General features: G+C 30.8%; 1 protein-coding gene across 1 annotated transcript; it reads right to left on the bottom strand.

The window, feature by feature from the left end:
* Window positions 1–1155: 1155 nt before the first annotated feature.
* On the bottom strand, window positions 1156–12999 carry LOC148617815 (glycosyltransferase 25 family member-like). Its single transcript, XM_088581649.1, has 9 exons — window positions 12898–12999; window positions 10853–10918; window positions 10402–10457; window positions 8674–8780; window positions 5594–5668; window positions 4396–4453; window positions 3424–3551; window positions 2693–2902; window positions 1156–1713 (listed from the first exon to the last, which is right to left on the bottom strand). Exons 1-9 carry the CDS (start codon window positions 12956–12958, stop codon window positions 1533–1535), a joined length of 942 nt encoding a protein of 313 aa, XP_088437775.1. The 5' UTR covers window positions 12959–12999; the 3' UTR covers window positions 1156–1532.
* Between the last annotated feature and the right edge of the window lie 3033 nt (window positions 13000–16032).

A 16032-nucleotide genomic window follows, 5' to 3' on the forward strand; every position in this document is an offset into this window, starting at 1 on the left:
AATCAATAGGAATGTTTTTTTCCCTAAAAATGTTAATCATTTAAAAATAATGTGTAAACACATAAAAAGTGTACTTAATATTTCGGTCCAAATAGGTCTGAACAGTAATTATCATTTATATATAGCTGTCTCTGAATTTAAGCTTAAAAGTGCATTTTGCAGATATACTTGATTTATTGATTATTTGTGGTTTAATGTCCCATGGCAAATATGTATTTCAGGACGATTGTCCAATCAAACAGACCATACATTGTGCAAATCCGACAAACTGAGTCGGATCATTATTTTGCAAGTTTTAAAAAATCAACAGCTCTTAGTTGGGCATGTCACTACAACAGCCGGACACATTATTTTAACTGTAAGCCAACCAGGCGGCGTCATTTGTCTCCTTAAATACTACGTGCTTGGCAGAAAAGCAACGAATATTTTAAAATTATTGATAGGAATCGGTCCGAGATTGAACTAACAACCTCCCGCACTTGAATCGAGCACGCCAGTTTGAAACCATCAAGGGGTCAGATACAACCTACTTAAATATGTTATCTTTCATTTAAAAACGTCCTTTTACAAGTATAGGCATATTTACATACAATGTATATTTAAGATATATGCATTCATTTTCGTTTCAGATGTTACTCTATCGAAGAGGCAGGGGCGTACCAAACGAGCACCATGCTATAAAGTATGGGAGACCTACAGAGTAGAAACCACATGTCTAACAACACTTTTTTACAATATTATGCAGAAGACGTGCGTTACTCATAACGAATACTTCAGTAAATATTTATGTTTAGTAGAATCTGAATTGTCTACTCAGTCGATAAGATAGTATATTATTCATGGTTTACGGACGAAACTCTTAGTGTTAAATATAAGCGGATAGTATGGTTCAGTATAATACCATAGTGAGGTAACTTAGCATTCACATTGGATAATCTCTTGCCTTTTTTAATTCTAGTCATTACAAAGTTAAGTCATAAAAGCGTATTTATTTGTTATATTGTTATTGGCAAATACAGAACAGTCGTTTTTCTGATATTCACGCAAAGACAAATACTGTAATGTGACATTAAAATTTTCGTTTGAAAATATTCTAACTATTTTTTGTTAGAATAACTAAAAAAATCCTGGTCGGCTGTCCAAGACAAAATTTTAATACCATAGGTCAAGAGACAATGACGAAAGAAGCAGAAGCACGACTTAGATAACAAACTCCCAGGCAACCGATACAAAAAATCAAAAATGGGTTACAAAAGCATTTTGGTGGACAAAAAATTAAACTTTTAACTTTTATAAAGGGTTATTCGAAACATTAAATAAAAAACATTAAACGTATCTGGTGATATATATATACTCAGGATATACTTGTATACCTCACTTTATTATATAAAGATATTGACATCATTATTAAGTATCTGTTATGTAGTTTATCTCCCCCTTTCAGACATGTTAAGGAGGGCTTAGTTAATAAAAAAAAACTTCAAATACAGTTGATTGTTGTCATTAATGCCCGTCTGTTTTGATAACTGTTATCACACAAGGTCGCTTTCTTCTCGTTTTGTATCGATTTCATCATCGGAACCTATTATTTCTGTATTCTCTGTATCTGTCTGATACCCTGATTTCCCAGGAAACCATGTTGGTTCTATTATTACTGGATTTATAGAAACTGCCAACAGATTTTTTGGAAAGAAATATTTATTCCACAGGTCTCTACAAAAAGAATCACCCGCATGTATTTCTAATAACTGCTTATGTCTACTACCGTTTATATATGTTTTTTTTGTTAAAAGCAACGCCATAGTAAATAGTTTCCTGTTAATAAATCTTGATTGTCAATCAGACGAGTTGAAAATGTTCATAAGATAAACCACCGACACTGAATAAGGCAAAAAAATACCGACGGGTTAGCAGTGGGATGACATAAGATAAACCACCGACACTGAATAAGGCAAAAAAATACCGACGGGTTAGCAGTGGGATGATTCAAATACGGCAAAGTCTAAAAGAATGACCTAAACATGAGCACATGAAACAGAGATGACACAAAGTAGCGACCCGAATAAAAAAACATATAAATACTGAAGATAAGGGAAGCATGACTTCACATGCACAATAAATAAATAAATAAATAAATAAATAAATAAAAAAGCCAAAGCAGTCTTGAATGAACTAATACAAGGCCTTTTTGTTTTACTAACGCGGGAAACACAAAAAAATAAACTAGGCTATCTACTCTACAAACACAAGTCTAACAAACCATTTTTGTATTTGAATATGTGTAAAATATCGTCTCCTGTTTATCTTTTCCATAATGAGCAATACCGATGGTAAAAATAGGCAACTAGTTTTACGGTGCTTTCGTATATCTCCACGTTTAAGAGGAAAAATCAAATGAATTGATCGAAAGACTCGCGGTCTGATCTGATTCTAAACCTCGTACAATTAACTCGCTATTTCCTTACATTCTGTATATGAATTATAAATTTTGTGCTTAATATAATTTTATTTTTACTCCTGTAATTAATATCATTGATGTATTTCAAAACAAAACTGTGAATGAAGCGTTGGTGTAAATAATTTGATTTTAAGAGCGTAATTGTATTAATACATGTCCCAGTAGTACACTTTTTCACTCCAATTATTACACAAATTTTCTGATCAATTCTATACATTACATTAAAACACTTACTCGCCATTGGGATTCCTGTCAAACATTATTGATAATAACTCATCCGCTGGAACCATTTTCCTTAAGGGTTTTTGATCTATAAGTTTCTTTACTCCTTTATCAGTTATAGCATATGCAACAGTCCAATATGAGTAGTTCGGCCATATCAGGTAGCTTGATCCCTCAACGGGACGTTCAATGTTACCACGGAGAATCTTTCTGCCTAAATATCTAAAACATGTATACATATAATCAAACATGTGATCAGTGACTTTTCGGAGAAACCAATCTAATAGAAGACAAGTGGGTTTTATGTACAAGTAAATTGTACTCAACTTTTTCGTTTCAGAGTAATAATTTTCTAGGGCCTATAATGAATTAATATTTATAAAAACTGTGTTAAATAGCATGAAATACAAAGAATTAAAAAATATTATATTTATTATTTACTTTGTGCTTTTAAGTGTTTGATGGTACAACGACATAAGTCATTGAGCAAAATATCTAGTCTTGGATGATAAGGGTTCATTACGAAGGCCTGGTAGTACCATGACTTCTTTCAAATTTCACGATTGATGCGAGGAATTTCAAAGCTCCGACGTGACATTTATCACTTTCAAGTTAGAACTTAGAAATGTCTCACATCAATCGGCGGTATTGTCAAAGAAGTCATTGCAGTACCAATTATGTATTTGATTTAATTATTTAATTATGATATCATTGATATCTTAGCACATGATCAATTAATTTACATGAGTTCCCAATTTGGAACAAATTCGTCCACTTCGGCATACATCCTCGACCATTTTTGTGTAAATCCTGATTTGAATGTAGCATCATCTTCAAGTATTAAGGCTTTCTTGTGGCCTTTTTCCTGAATCTAACAAAAAACCCAATGTATTTGTCATGAGTGTACTTATGGCTCATCTTTACGCACTTTGCCTGAAGCTATTATATCATACAAACAAGAAATTGTGTAGGGGTGAGATAGCTCAATTAAATGTGACAAGTCAACTACAAAAAAGGAACAATAAAAGTATGAAAAAAAAAGAAATAATGTGTATAATAATAAGTTACCGGTTACATCTAGTCTGCCATAACTGATGTTTTCTTTTAAATTGACAGTCTTTAAGTATAACATAAAATTGTAGTAGGAAGGTAAATAATTTAATAAAAATACCATTTTTACAATAATATTCAAGGGATAAAAATATGTTGAAATACAAATAAAACAAAAATGATTTCTATAATCTATAGTTGGAGAAAGTAGTACTTTTGAAATTTTAAAATTTCTAGTATATGTAAAAAGTATCTACTCTATTAAACTTTACACAAAAACAAGAATCATATGATGATACAATTAAAAGGAATGTAAGGGACACCTTTTGCAAAATATAATTTAAAAAAAACAACACATAAATTGTCAATAAATATGCATCATGTCCCCACATTACTTTTTTTCTTAAAAAATAATTTGTTACATAAATGTTAGATAGTAGTTAACATATTATTTTTATCTTAATAACCTACAGGGTATAATTTAAAATGATGTTAACATAACAAACACATTTAAGCGAACGAAAAACAATCTGCATTAGTAACAAATTCTCAATAGGAGAATTTTTAGAGCTGAAAATTAAATAATTAAATTCATCTTTCAAACACTCGTAATTCACAACGCTGTAAAATGTGTAAGGGGACTAGAGTGCAGAATATAAACTTACGTCTTTCCAAATGTAATAATGGCTCAATAAGCATCCAACTTCACCAAACGTCATTGGTCTAATAGAGACAAAATATGACAACTTTGAAATAAATTTGAATTATACATTTGAATGACAGTTTAAAATAAATAAATGGAAGTCTGTTTATTTAAAATCGTTTTATGTGATTGATTGTGTTAAAGTTATTTTAATAACTAATACTTTTAAGAATAATTAGTTAAAAAAAACAGCAAAACAAAAAAAACAAAAACAAAAAACAAAAAAAACAAAAAAACAAAACAAAAATACAAAAAAATACAAAAAAATACAAAAAAGAAATTTATTTCTTACATGAAGACAAATTTATTTTATGTCTGTTGTTCAGCAAAATGATGGTTACTCAATATAAAATTCAAACAAAGAATATCAAGAAAGTATTGGATATATGTTAATACATAGTAAACAAGAACTGTTTAAGATGCTGATGAATATTTCTACTTAAACATTGTAAACAATTAAAATCCTCACTATTTTATATGACTTAATCGGGATCATTTGAAAATGTAAACAATGGCATTTCAGGCGTTGTATGAAATTTGAAAAAAATAATTTATTTCGTAAAGTTTCCGAATTTACTGACAGTCACTACTGGCTGAAGTAATGACTGTAGTGACCATGTACAGTCAAAATATAACTGATGAAAACAAATAATGGCTACTTAAACGCTCATTTCGTTTTACTTAGTCATATTTTGACCATATCAACACTTTCAATGTTCATTTAAAACTCAATTTGTCTATTTCAACTCAAAAATACGTTGTTCTAAAACATCAAAGTAAATTTAGTGTTGAGTAGGACATGAAATGTCTAACACAAAGTTTTTGTTCGTTGAGGTAGACACAATTTGTCTACCACAACGTAAAAAAGTATTGACGTGGATAAAAAGTTCAACTCAACTCAACTCAAAAAGCGTTGTCATCTACATTTTTTTTATTAATTCGACTTAAAAAGTGTTGACATAGCCAAAACATTTCCATATAATTTTTTTTGGGTTTAGATTGACACAAAATGACTGATGCAACATATTTTACCGTTGTGGAAGACAAAATGTATTTCTTATAGACAGATAATGCGTTGATTAAGACATTTTGTGTATGTATTAGTTACAAAACAACTGTGGATGGTCATGTCAGTCATTATTTTGTCTAGTAGTGAGTACCTGTTAAGATAAGGATCTCGGTATCCTGGGAGTACCCTTAGACCAGTATCATCCAGATGCGACTGAGATAATTTGCTGTAAGACATATTATACATGTACATTTAAGCATATACAAATATGGGTAACAACAGAATTACCGAACACTAATCCGATCCATAATCAAGCACAAAATGAATCTGGCAAAATAGATATTACACCACCGGAGCAGCTAGTACTAATGGTCCTGACCCCCTGGTACAGGCTTTCAAACGAAATGGTGGGTAAAATCTAGGTTTTACAGCACGATAAACCTCCCTCTTCCATTGCGACGTGAATATACCAGTGGTGATTATATAGCATTTGCATGCTATTGCGTCATAATCGGTAAAATAAGCGGTCACATCAGCACTATTTAAAAATAAAACAATCATTACTCATAATTGTAGAGGAAACTGAGTATTTTTCAACCAAGGACAGACTTTGGCAAGAGAGCTCTTAAGACGCATTTCCTCATACTCTTGATTCAGGAGTCTGTTACGCAGATATGTATAGCGTTCAAAGAAATCATTGTAGCAAGTACTTTTTTAGTGTAGCGAAACAATTGCAACAATGCTAGAATAACAATTTTGCAAAGAAAATCACGAAATAATCATAATTCACGCAAGTGGAAACAACAGTAAATGAGAGGCCCGGATTTTACTTAAAGCTGGGAGCAAAGACTATGTACAGCAGTAGGGTAAGCGTCTTCTGCCTTTTTGGAAACTACGGCAGTGTTGTTGATTCAGCGTCCAGTGTTGACGAATGAGGATTACATGACAATGACTCGGTTCTCATAATTCAGAATAATACATCACATCGATTCACGAGTACACAATGACGACCATTATACTTTTGTAGTGATGACTTAATCTTTTATCAACATAACCTTGTATCAAAAGCACCATTCTAGCTCAGTATAAAAAAGTCTGTGAAGTTTAGACAAGCTGTGACATAACGTATGACTGAGATCCGAAAATTTCTTACACAGATGCTGAACGGATGTTGCCAGATATGAACGGAACGGTGGGTATGGCTATACGAAACGCGAGAAGTCATTTTGTTTTTCTCATTCTATCGATCATTAAGAGTAACATGATAAAGAATAAGGAAATATTATGTTGACTAATATCGACTAAAATACCAAAATATTTAAACAAAAAGACAATAATAAGACAACATAATAAAATTTAAAATGACCAATACATGAAAACAGGAAACAGAAACGACAATTTAAACAACATAGCAAAAAAAAAAGTAATACCAAACAAATACAAAAGGAATATAAGGACAAAAAACTGTAAAGCACTCGTATTATGAACTTTAAGAGTCATTGAATCACCAGTTTGTGATCAATATTATAAGTATGCATATTATTGAATAAAAAAAAGACAAATCATATCTAAATATTGCAAATCTCTTGTGTTCTAAGAAGTAACCTCTATTTTGAAGCATTCAAGTGTAAGTGTTTTTAAGAATCAGGCAATATGGGAAAAATCAGAAACATGCACGTCAAAACTCCACCGATTTGACAATGTTATATCACTCAAGGATACTTCCTCTTTTTTTTTCATACCATGTTTCACTTACAGCCCTATCATTACAAATATTTACACTCAATTATAACAAAAATACATAGGAGGATCCAGATAGAATAGCAAAATAGAAAGCAAAATCGAGCGCAGAAAAGTTTTACCATGTGCAATACAAGGAATGAGGACTGAAATAATGGATTTTATCATTCGCCTTTCACGAAGCGTTAACTGCATCAAAGTTTGTTATTTTTGTATAACTCGGTCAACAATATAAACATATCCTTGAAAATCGTAATGTTTGAAACCAGTGTTGTTCCGATCTTCAGGTTCAGCTAAAAGTCTAGGACGTTCCTTAATGAAATGTTTTCTTACGTAGTTTTAATAATTTTTAATTTAGCGCTGTAACTGCATTTTATTATGTATTTAACATTCAAGCACAAATCAAACTTTAGAAAAAAAGAAAAATGTTTACAACTTATATATAACAGTAACAACAAAAGTGTAAACACATATTTTAGAATAAATCTACAGCTTTCAAAAACAAGTTTTGAAGTCTGAAATTTCTTTCCTAAATGTAATATGCAGTGCAAGCTACCATTTTAATTATTGAAAATATGTCATTTCTTCAAATTTAGGTGAATTAAGATATTTTATCCCGTGTTTTATCTAGTTAAATACCAACACTAATAAACAAAAAATATTAAAACTTTCATTCAAATCTGGCACTTTGTCACAAAATATTGCTAGCTTATACTAAACATTTACTACATCATATTCGAATTTACGAACAAAATCTCTTCTGGCAAATCTGTACATTTTTTTAAAATTAAAATTAACACTCCTGCTGTAGGCAAAATATGGCTGTAGTAACTTGTTTTGTGAAGGTAGGAAATATGCAACGAGAGTAGGTATGGTGAATATATCAAAGAGACAACAACTCCTTCGGGATGAAAATGTCAGCTATAGGCCTAACATGCATATATGTAGGTAATTGCATAAAGAAGCATTAAGCAAAGTTTTAAGAAATATAATAGCATTTTCAATATCTGGACTAAAATTAACTTGATGATTAATGTCCTAGATTTTGACTTTAGCAGAATCTTGGCAAGTAATAACTAAACACCGTTTCTTCATCATATATTTCCAACACAAATTTCAGCTTCAAAGTGAAACTTGAAAGTATGCAATCAAGGTCACACATTACCATTTTACGGTTGAAATCAATGTATATATCTATAGTAATAAACTACCTACATTTCACATGAAAAAGCATGACGTGTTATGATGATTTGACTATTATTAGTCAACGATTCCGGTGTCATTTTCACAAAAACTCGCAATAGTAAACTTTATGATATCGCAATAATAAGTAGCTTGTGACGTTATAACTTATGATAAATTGCAAATTCACGACTTTTTGTGAAAATGATTACAGATTACTTCATACAGTATAACAGGTATATTCAAACATTCATTTTATGAGCTTTATCAATTGCACCAGCATGCCCATTGTAAACAAAATATACATACGTCCCATCGGTAGCCTTCCAAAACGTCACATTTAACCTCATTTGTTTAAATATCTGGTTCAATCTCTCTTTTCTTTCCGGTCTTCTTTCTAAGTTAATTATGTAGATCTAGAAGAATATTTCAAGAAAGACCATAAGGTTAATCTTGAGAAAATGGCTTATAGTATATATTCTGAATTTTTATAACAAAGATATATATGAGTGCAAAGTTAATCTCTAGTTAATTTTATATTCAAGTATAAATACAGCGTATAAATTTTAATACATAACATTGTTTTTTTTAAGCCATTTTACTTCTGCACTAATTCGCATGTTTTTTTTAGGGTGAATTGTTTTGAACGGTCACCTTAAAGTGTCCAATTCGTGGTCAATGCAGAAAAGAATTATATTACATCTTAAATATTAGGTTTTAAAACGAATATCTACAAATGTTAAGGATAGATGTTTTAAAACAAACAAAAACTTTACACAAAGGATCTAATTAAAACTGAATTAAAATTGATATTAATTTTGTCTTCGAACACTTTTTACCCAAGTCATTCGAAAAATATGAATGTTTTCTTGGCGTATTATTTTAGTTTCTAACTAAATAATTTGTCAACATTGACTTAACTAGTATTTTTTTCTCTCAAAATCAAGACAGAAAATAAGAACAATTTCTTGGCATATCATTTAAGTTTTTAATTTAATATTTTGTCAACATTGAGTTTACTAGTATTTTTCTCTCTTAAAATCAAGACAGAAAATAGGAATGTTTTCTTGACATATCATATTAGATCTTTATTTTACATAGTCATCATTGACTTATTAGTATTTTTTTCTCTCTCAATGTCAAAACATTTTTCATACCTACGTTATAACAGCTAAATCAACTAAAATCATTTGTTCGAATGAATGCGTGTCGAATATAAGCTATGTTTTCACTTTATTGACAACCCTATCATTATTTGTACTGCCAGATATTTTAAACAATTAAAGATTCTAAACGTGTTGTGCAACTGTCAATGACAACTTCACGTCAAGTCGACTTAACGTCACTAATTAACAGAAAAAAAACATTTTTTTGGAACATCCCAAATCGCTCTATCAGGCTAAATTTGTTAAGTAGCACTAAAGCTAAGAATTATGTAAGAATTGTGCAAAATATGATTCATGGGAAAAAGCCTACATATTGTTATTCTTGATATTTTGTTTGAATTGCCAAAGTAAACAGAAATTTACATTCTTTTTTATATGACCCATGCTCTCAGGAGATAAAAATTATATAGAATTCACTGTAAATTTCAAAATTAAGGGAGACAACTCTGAAAATGATACTCAAGTACAATAGAATCTATTGAATTTTCAATGTTGATTATCTCCTAAGAGCAGGCAGATTTGAGTGAATAATTACACAATTTATGGTATAGATCAATAAAACAACTTAATTACAAAATACAAATACGTAGCCTTTTTTAGGTGTATCAAATTTTAAAGAATTTGCATGATTCTTACAAAGACTGCTACTTATTTTGTGTCTCGACTTCAAAAGTACCGTTATTCTGTGTATTTATCATGTGTTCAGTAAAAGTGTTAGTTATTGGTACATGCCTTGGATGATAAACTTTTTTTAACAAAAGGGATAACAACGTGCAGGTAACATCTAAATATCTGATAATATTATATATATATATGTCTGCTTCTTTGATTTGAAAAAAAGTTGGTTAAAATGAAACACTTCTATGTATACCTCGTCAAAACCCATTTTATCAGGAGGATAGGCATATATAGATTCTGGTGGAAATACTGAAAAAAAAAGACAAAGTAGAACACGGCGTAATAATTATCATGAATATTTTCTTTTCGTTTGCTGCTTATTTTTCAACTCGTAGACATGCTGCATGTTAAATACGACACATGCTTAGTGATATATCATTCAGTGTAAATTGTAGGAAGCAGACAGACTATTGAAACTTACTACAGACAACATGTATTACATACTCTCAATTTGAAATATATCTTTTATAATGACAATTTCATTATTGGCTGTTTTCTAGTCCGACTTTCGATGTTTTAAACTTTAGTCTGGATTTTTTTTTTTTATGTTGTGTCTTTGAATACATATTCATGAGAAATTTAATAGCGTACAAATCCATGTCTTCTCAAATATTAAAAACAGTTTTTTTCATATAATTACGCACATTCAGGTCTGTCATCACCACATTCTCCATAGGAACACACATCGTTTGGATCCGATCCGCCTGTATCTAGAACAAAAGTGAAATGTGTATTTGTTTCCAATATTTAGGAATACACATAATTCGTATTCTTGTTGCGTTAAGGTAGAAGACCTGGGGTATCCCCAAAATTTTCCCATAATTAAATTTTCTTCAAATTTGTACATCATATCACACTAACTGTGACGCATCATTTATCAAATTTTTAAGAAAATTCACCGTGCAAAACAATGAAGACTAAAATATTGCTATTTTTTTCAATCTGACCCATTGGCCAACTGAACCATATCTGGTATTTTACGGTCATTTGACAATATATTTAAATAAACAACTGAATATTAAGTCAAATACACTTTAAAAGGATTAATATATCAGATTTGATATCAAATTCTTTTCTTTCCATTTCGTAGAAGAGATACTAGGCTTTTAATTTAACAAAATAACAAAAAGGGGGGGTCATTTTCAGCGATTGGCTTATATAAAAACCTCTATTTTTCCAACAATTTATGATTCAATTTTCGTAAAACAATGATATTATATGGACTATTCATATGCGAATCAATAAACAAATTTTCAGAAAAAAATCACTGCGTCGTTTTCTTTAAATGTTTTAATGATAGTAGGGTAAGGCATTGAAATATTTTTTGATAATTAATCAATCTAAAATCTTGTTAATATTCAATAAGGTTACAAAGTATCAAATTATGATGACTTATATTGATGAAAGAGCATTGCCAGGCACAGCTTGAGTCAACTACTGTTGCAAATTAATGTCACACAAATATTTATACTACTGCAAGAAGGAACAAACTTATCTATGTTAAACGTAGTTCAATGCTGGATACAGTCATATGCTGAACAAACTTTAAAGCAATAAAATGAAAACAGAAAGTTTAAAGTCTTATAAGGAATTAAAGAAAATGTATATTTTTTTAACTCTAAAAGGTTAAGGAGTTATAAGAACTGGCAATGTTATTGATTAGCCGTACTACCTCATGACAGAGATCATTTCATATTTCAATTTTAATATTATATCAAAAGGTATCATTTCAAATGTTTTCCCACCTTATAAAATATATCTCTCAATGTACCCATTTGAAAAATTTAATCAATACTTCAAAAGAGTAGAGTTACTGAGACTGGCATCTTTGTTCTAGAAGTTGAACCCTTTCTTGGAGTTATTTGCCTTTAACATCAATATCAGTCTGCAGTTTGCATATTAGGAGTCATTCAAACGCTCTAGTGACTTAAATCCTTTCAATTTGGATTACCTCCCTTACCCCAGGTCTACTACCTTAAATGGGCAAAATTAAGTTGCTTTACCTTTGCACTTCATTTCGCAATAATTTAATTTCAGACGTAACTCGCTTTTTGATTGCAGAAAGAATTTTGTCCATCATCTCATAGACCAAATTATGAAATGTGACTGTGACGTCATCAATGTTTTTTGCTGATTTTCTCCATAAATTTTGTTACTAAAATTAAATCATAAGAAATGACTATTATATTTTTTTCGGTCTTTTTGAAATGACATCAAAGCCCGTGGTGCATACTTGACAATGACATAATACGCAGATTATATAGTGCGCACCATGTGATTGATGTTATTTCCTCATAGACAAAAAAAATATATAACAGTCGCTCCTTAACTGGTGAAAGGATCGGTGCATGAATATAAGACATTTAACATATAAACCATAATGAAAAAGTTAACCTCAAGTAAAAAAAAAACCACATTTACAGCTTTCTTATAAAATTACAAACTTATTTATTTGTGATTCAAATATTTATAACGTCGGAAATTAGGATTGTAGTAATTAGTAATTATAGGGAGTAAATTCGGGGTGATACATATTATTTATATCTATGATGTAATCAATTCATCATGATATTGAATCAGACGAGATTTTTTTTTATCTTATAATTGAAACTAAAATGGAATTCAAATAGAAAAGGGTTGATAATAAACGATTAAGATCAAAGAATTAACCCCTTCAAAGCATACTTACACGGAGTACTTAAAATAAATGAAAATCCTAACAAGTAAAGGAAACGAAAATACTTGGCCATGTCTCTAAGCACACATCAATATTTCATTAACGTAAATGACAATATGTTACAAACTTGTGAATAATGATATATGCAGATAACATTAAAGGTGATGCGCTGTTCTAAGGAAAATTGATAATTAAACATTGTTTGTAACCAGATGTACGTGATTAATTTCATTTATCGTTTATCTTAAGGTGTTCATTTTTTCATATTAGATCTCCTCCTTATTCCTTTACATGTAAGCCTTGAAATTTATAATACAACATATCACACTCTGTTGGCTTTGCGGTCATTCGTCGATATAGCCATGCTCAATTTTGAATAACGATCACAATTGGTAGAAAAGTAATGTTTAAAATAACGAAAAGTCATTTTTAAAAGAATAGAAAACAACATTTTTTTAATTAGGAACATATCTTTTTCTATAAGGTTCGAGTGATTGATCCCAGAAAAGGCAAAATCTCAGACACATATGCAGATCAAATAGTCGTCGTTAAACAAAGTATATAGAAATGCGAGTTATCGATCCTCGGGTGAATCCGATATATTCGCAAGACACGCAAGAGCTACTGAAATGTTAAATATTTCATCTGGTTAACAATGGTGAAAATTAGCAACAGTTCAGCCCAGTTTTATTTCAGACATAGTTAAAATACACAGTGCGAACTACAATCCTACACTTCTACTTTGATAGATGAAAATAAAAGTTGTTTTAATATATAGGTAAAGAATTGTGTAAGTTCAACAAATTTCTTGTTACTCAAAACCAATTTAATATCAGTCTACAAGAATTGAATCAGAGGAGAATATGAGAATACGAATATTCTTATACTTAACCTGTATGTAAAGAGGCATGGTTCCTGATAGCTTGTTTTGTTTCAATGGCAACAAAAAGGAGTTTATAGCGTAGAAGGTTTATTTTTAGATAAACAACGTGTGCATACAATAAAGTCACAAATGTGGGCGATAATTTCATGACTCGTGTCTAAAATTTATGTTTTATAACGGAGGAAAATAATAATTTTGAAATAAGCTAAATTAATCCCGAAAATCATTACAAATAAAAATTAAAATGTGAATGAAACACAAAACGATACCATGTGTTGATCATTGATGTTGTTTCGCTGTTCTACATTTTCGTATCTATGCATCTTTTACAAGAAGAACTTCGTTGAGTCAGAGTTTCTAATTTTCATTATATTTTTCGTTATTGAAATATATATATATATATATATATTAATTTTGTATATTTATTCCGTCTGTGTCACTTGTTAAAAAGAACCAAGATACTCCTTATATAATAGAGGTTTGACTATATTATATAAGGTATTATTTAAAAGAAAAGTATAAAAACGAGTAAGCCTTAAAAAATCACATCATTTTTATGAAAGATGTATCAAGAATATTTATTTGTCATTCAACCGTTCCACATCGATTTCTTACTTAGTTCTACGATGTGTTTGATATTACATGGGAAAAAGCCTGATGATATTCCTTAAAGCTTAAAGTTGCAACTACAGTATTTGATAAATCAAATTATAATCTTAATGATAACATCAGTCTGTTATTTCATTCAAATGTCAGTAGGATCAGAAACTGCAAATTCAAAACAATTACCCCCTCGCTTCAAAACATACGAAATCCTAAATATAAATACAATTCTAACACGTAACGAGACTGAAAATACTTGACAATGTTTTTAAGTCCACATCAATATTTCATTAACCTTACATGACAATATGTTACAAACTTGTGAATAATAATATATATTCAGAACATTAAAAAGCTGTAGCGCTTTTCTAGATAGAATTGATAATTAAACACATTCTGTATCCTGATTTACGTGATTAATTTCCTTCGTTGTTTATCGTTTTGTGTTATTTTTCTCCTTTTAAACCTCCTTGTTTCTCGAATTTCTTGATTTTTCACGTGGGCCTCCGAATTTTCTTGATTTTACACATGAGCCTTCGAATTCGTCGTACAACATATCATAAACTGTAACTTATTTTATTCGGTTCATTGGTTGATTCAACCATTCTCAAATCTAAATTAGGGTAAGAATTTTACAAGTTAGTTTTCCCTTAATAAGTGAAAAAGTAATCAAGGGAACCAAGGTTATAGCGGTAATCAAAAGAATGTAATCCAGGGACAAAGACCAGGCATGGAAAACAGACATACACAACAAAGAACATAAAGTAACTAAAATCATACATACAAAGGAACAAAAGTAAATGAGCAACTCGGACTCCACTAAAAACTGGGAGCATGGACCAGGTGCACCGGTAGGGTAAGCGTCCTCTGCTTTTCTAGAAACACACGCCGAGTTGCTCATAAAAAAGATCGTTTTTAATATTTGTTAAAGAGAGTACATAATAAACATGTCAATACTGCTTTTAATAAGGAATATATATATATATATATATATAGAAAGGTCTGAAAAATTCCCAACGATGTTAGAACTGTCAAATTTGCGAAGAAAATTTTTTTGTCGTTCCCTCCGTGGGACTCGAACTCGTACCGCTGTGACATCTATGGCAACACCGCCTGCACTAAGTCCAGCACCCTAGACCACTCGGCCAGCTAGGCTATATAAAATATAGCTTTCGCTGGCCGGGTGATTCCTCCTCGTAGGATTAATCTAGGGCTGTAACTTAGTACATGATGTATGGTAGTACGGGACAGTTCATCTAGGTGTTATTATGTAGGATAGAGGATCAAATTAATGATGCATGTCACAACAAATCAATCCGAGTCCCGCGGAGGGAACGACCAAAAATTTGCTTCGCAAATTTGACAGTTCTAACATCGTTGGGAATTTTTCAGACCCTTCTATAAGTTTACGTTATCTTTCCTGCATCAATTTGATCCGATGGAGCAGTGTAGAGAATAGAGTCGTCACATTCTGAGACGTTGTTTATATATATATATATATATATGTCTGAAAAATTCCCAACGGTGTTAGAACTGTCAAAATTACGATGCAAATTTTTGGTCGTTCCCTCCGCGGGACTCGAACTCGTACCGCTGTGATATCTATGGCAACACCGCCTGCACTAAGTCTAGCGCCCTAGACCACTCGGCCAGCTAGGCTA

This window comes from Perna viridis, chromosome 5, assembly GCF_037379345.1.
Source record: "Perna viridis isolate PV_CMFRI_1.1 ecotype Kerala chromosome 5, ASM3737934v1, whole genome shotgun sequence".
NCBI classification, from domain to species: domain Eukaryota; kingdom Metazoa; phylum Mollusca; class Bivalvia; order Mytilida; family Mytilidae; genus Perna; species Perna viridis.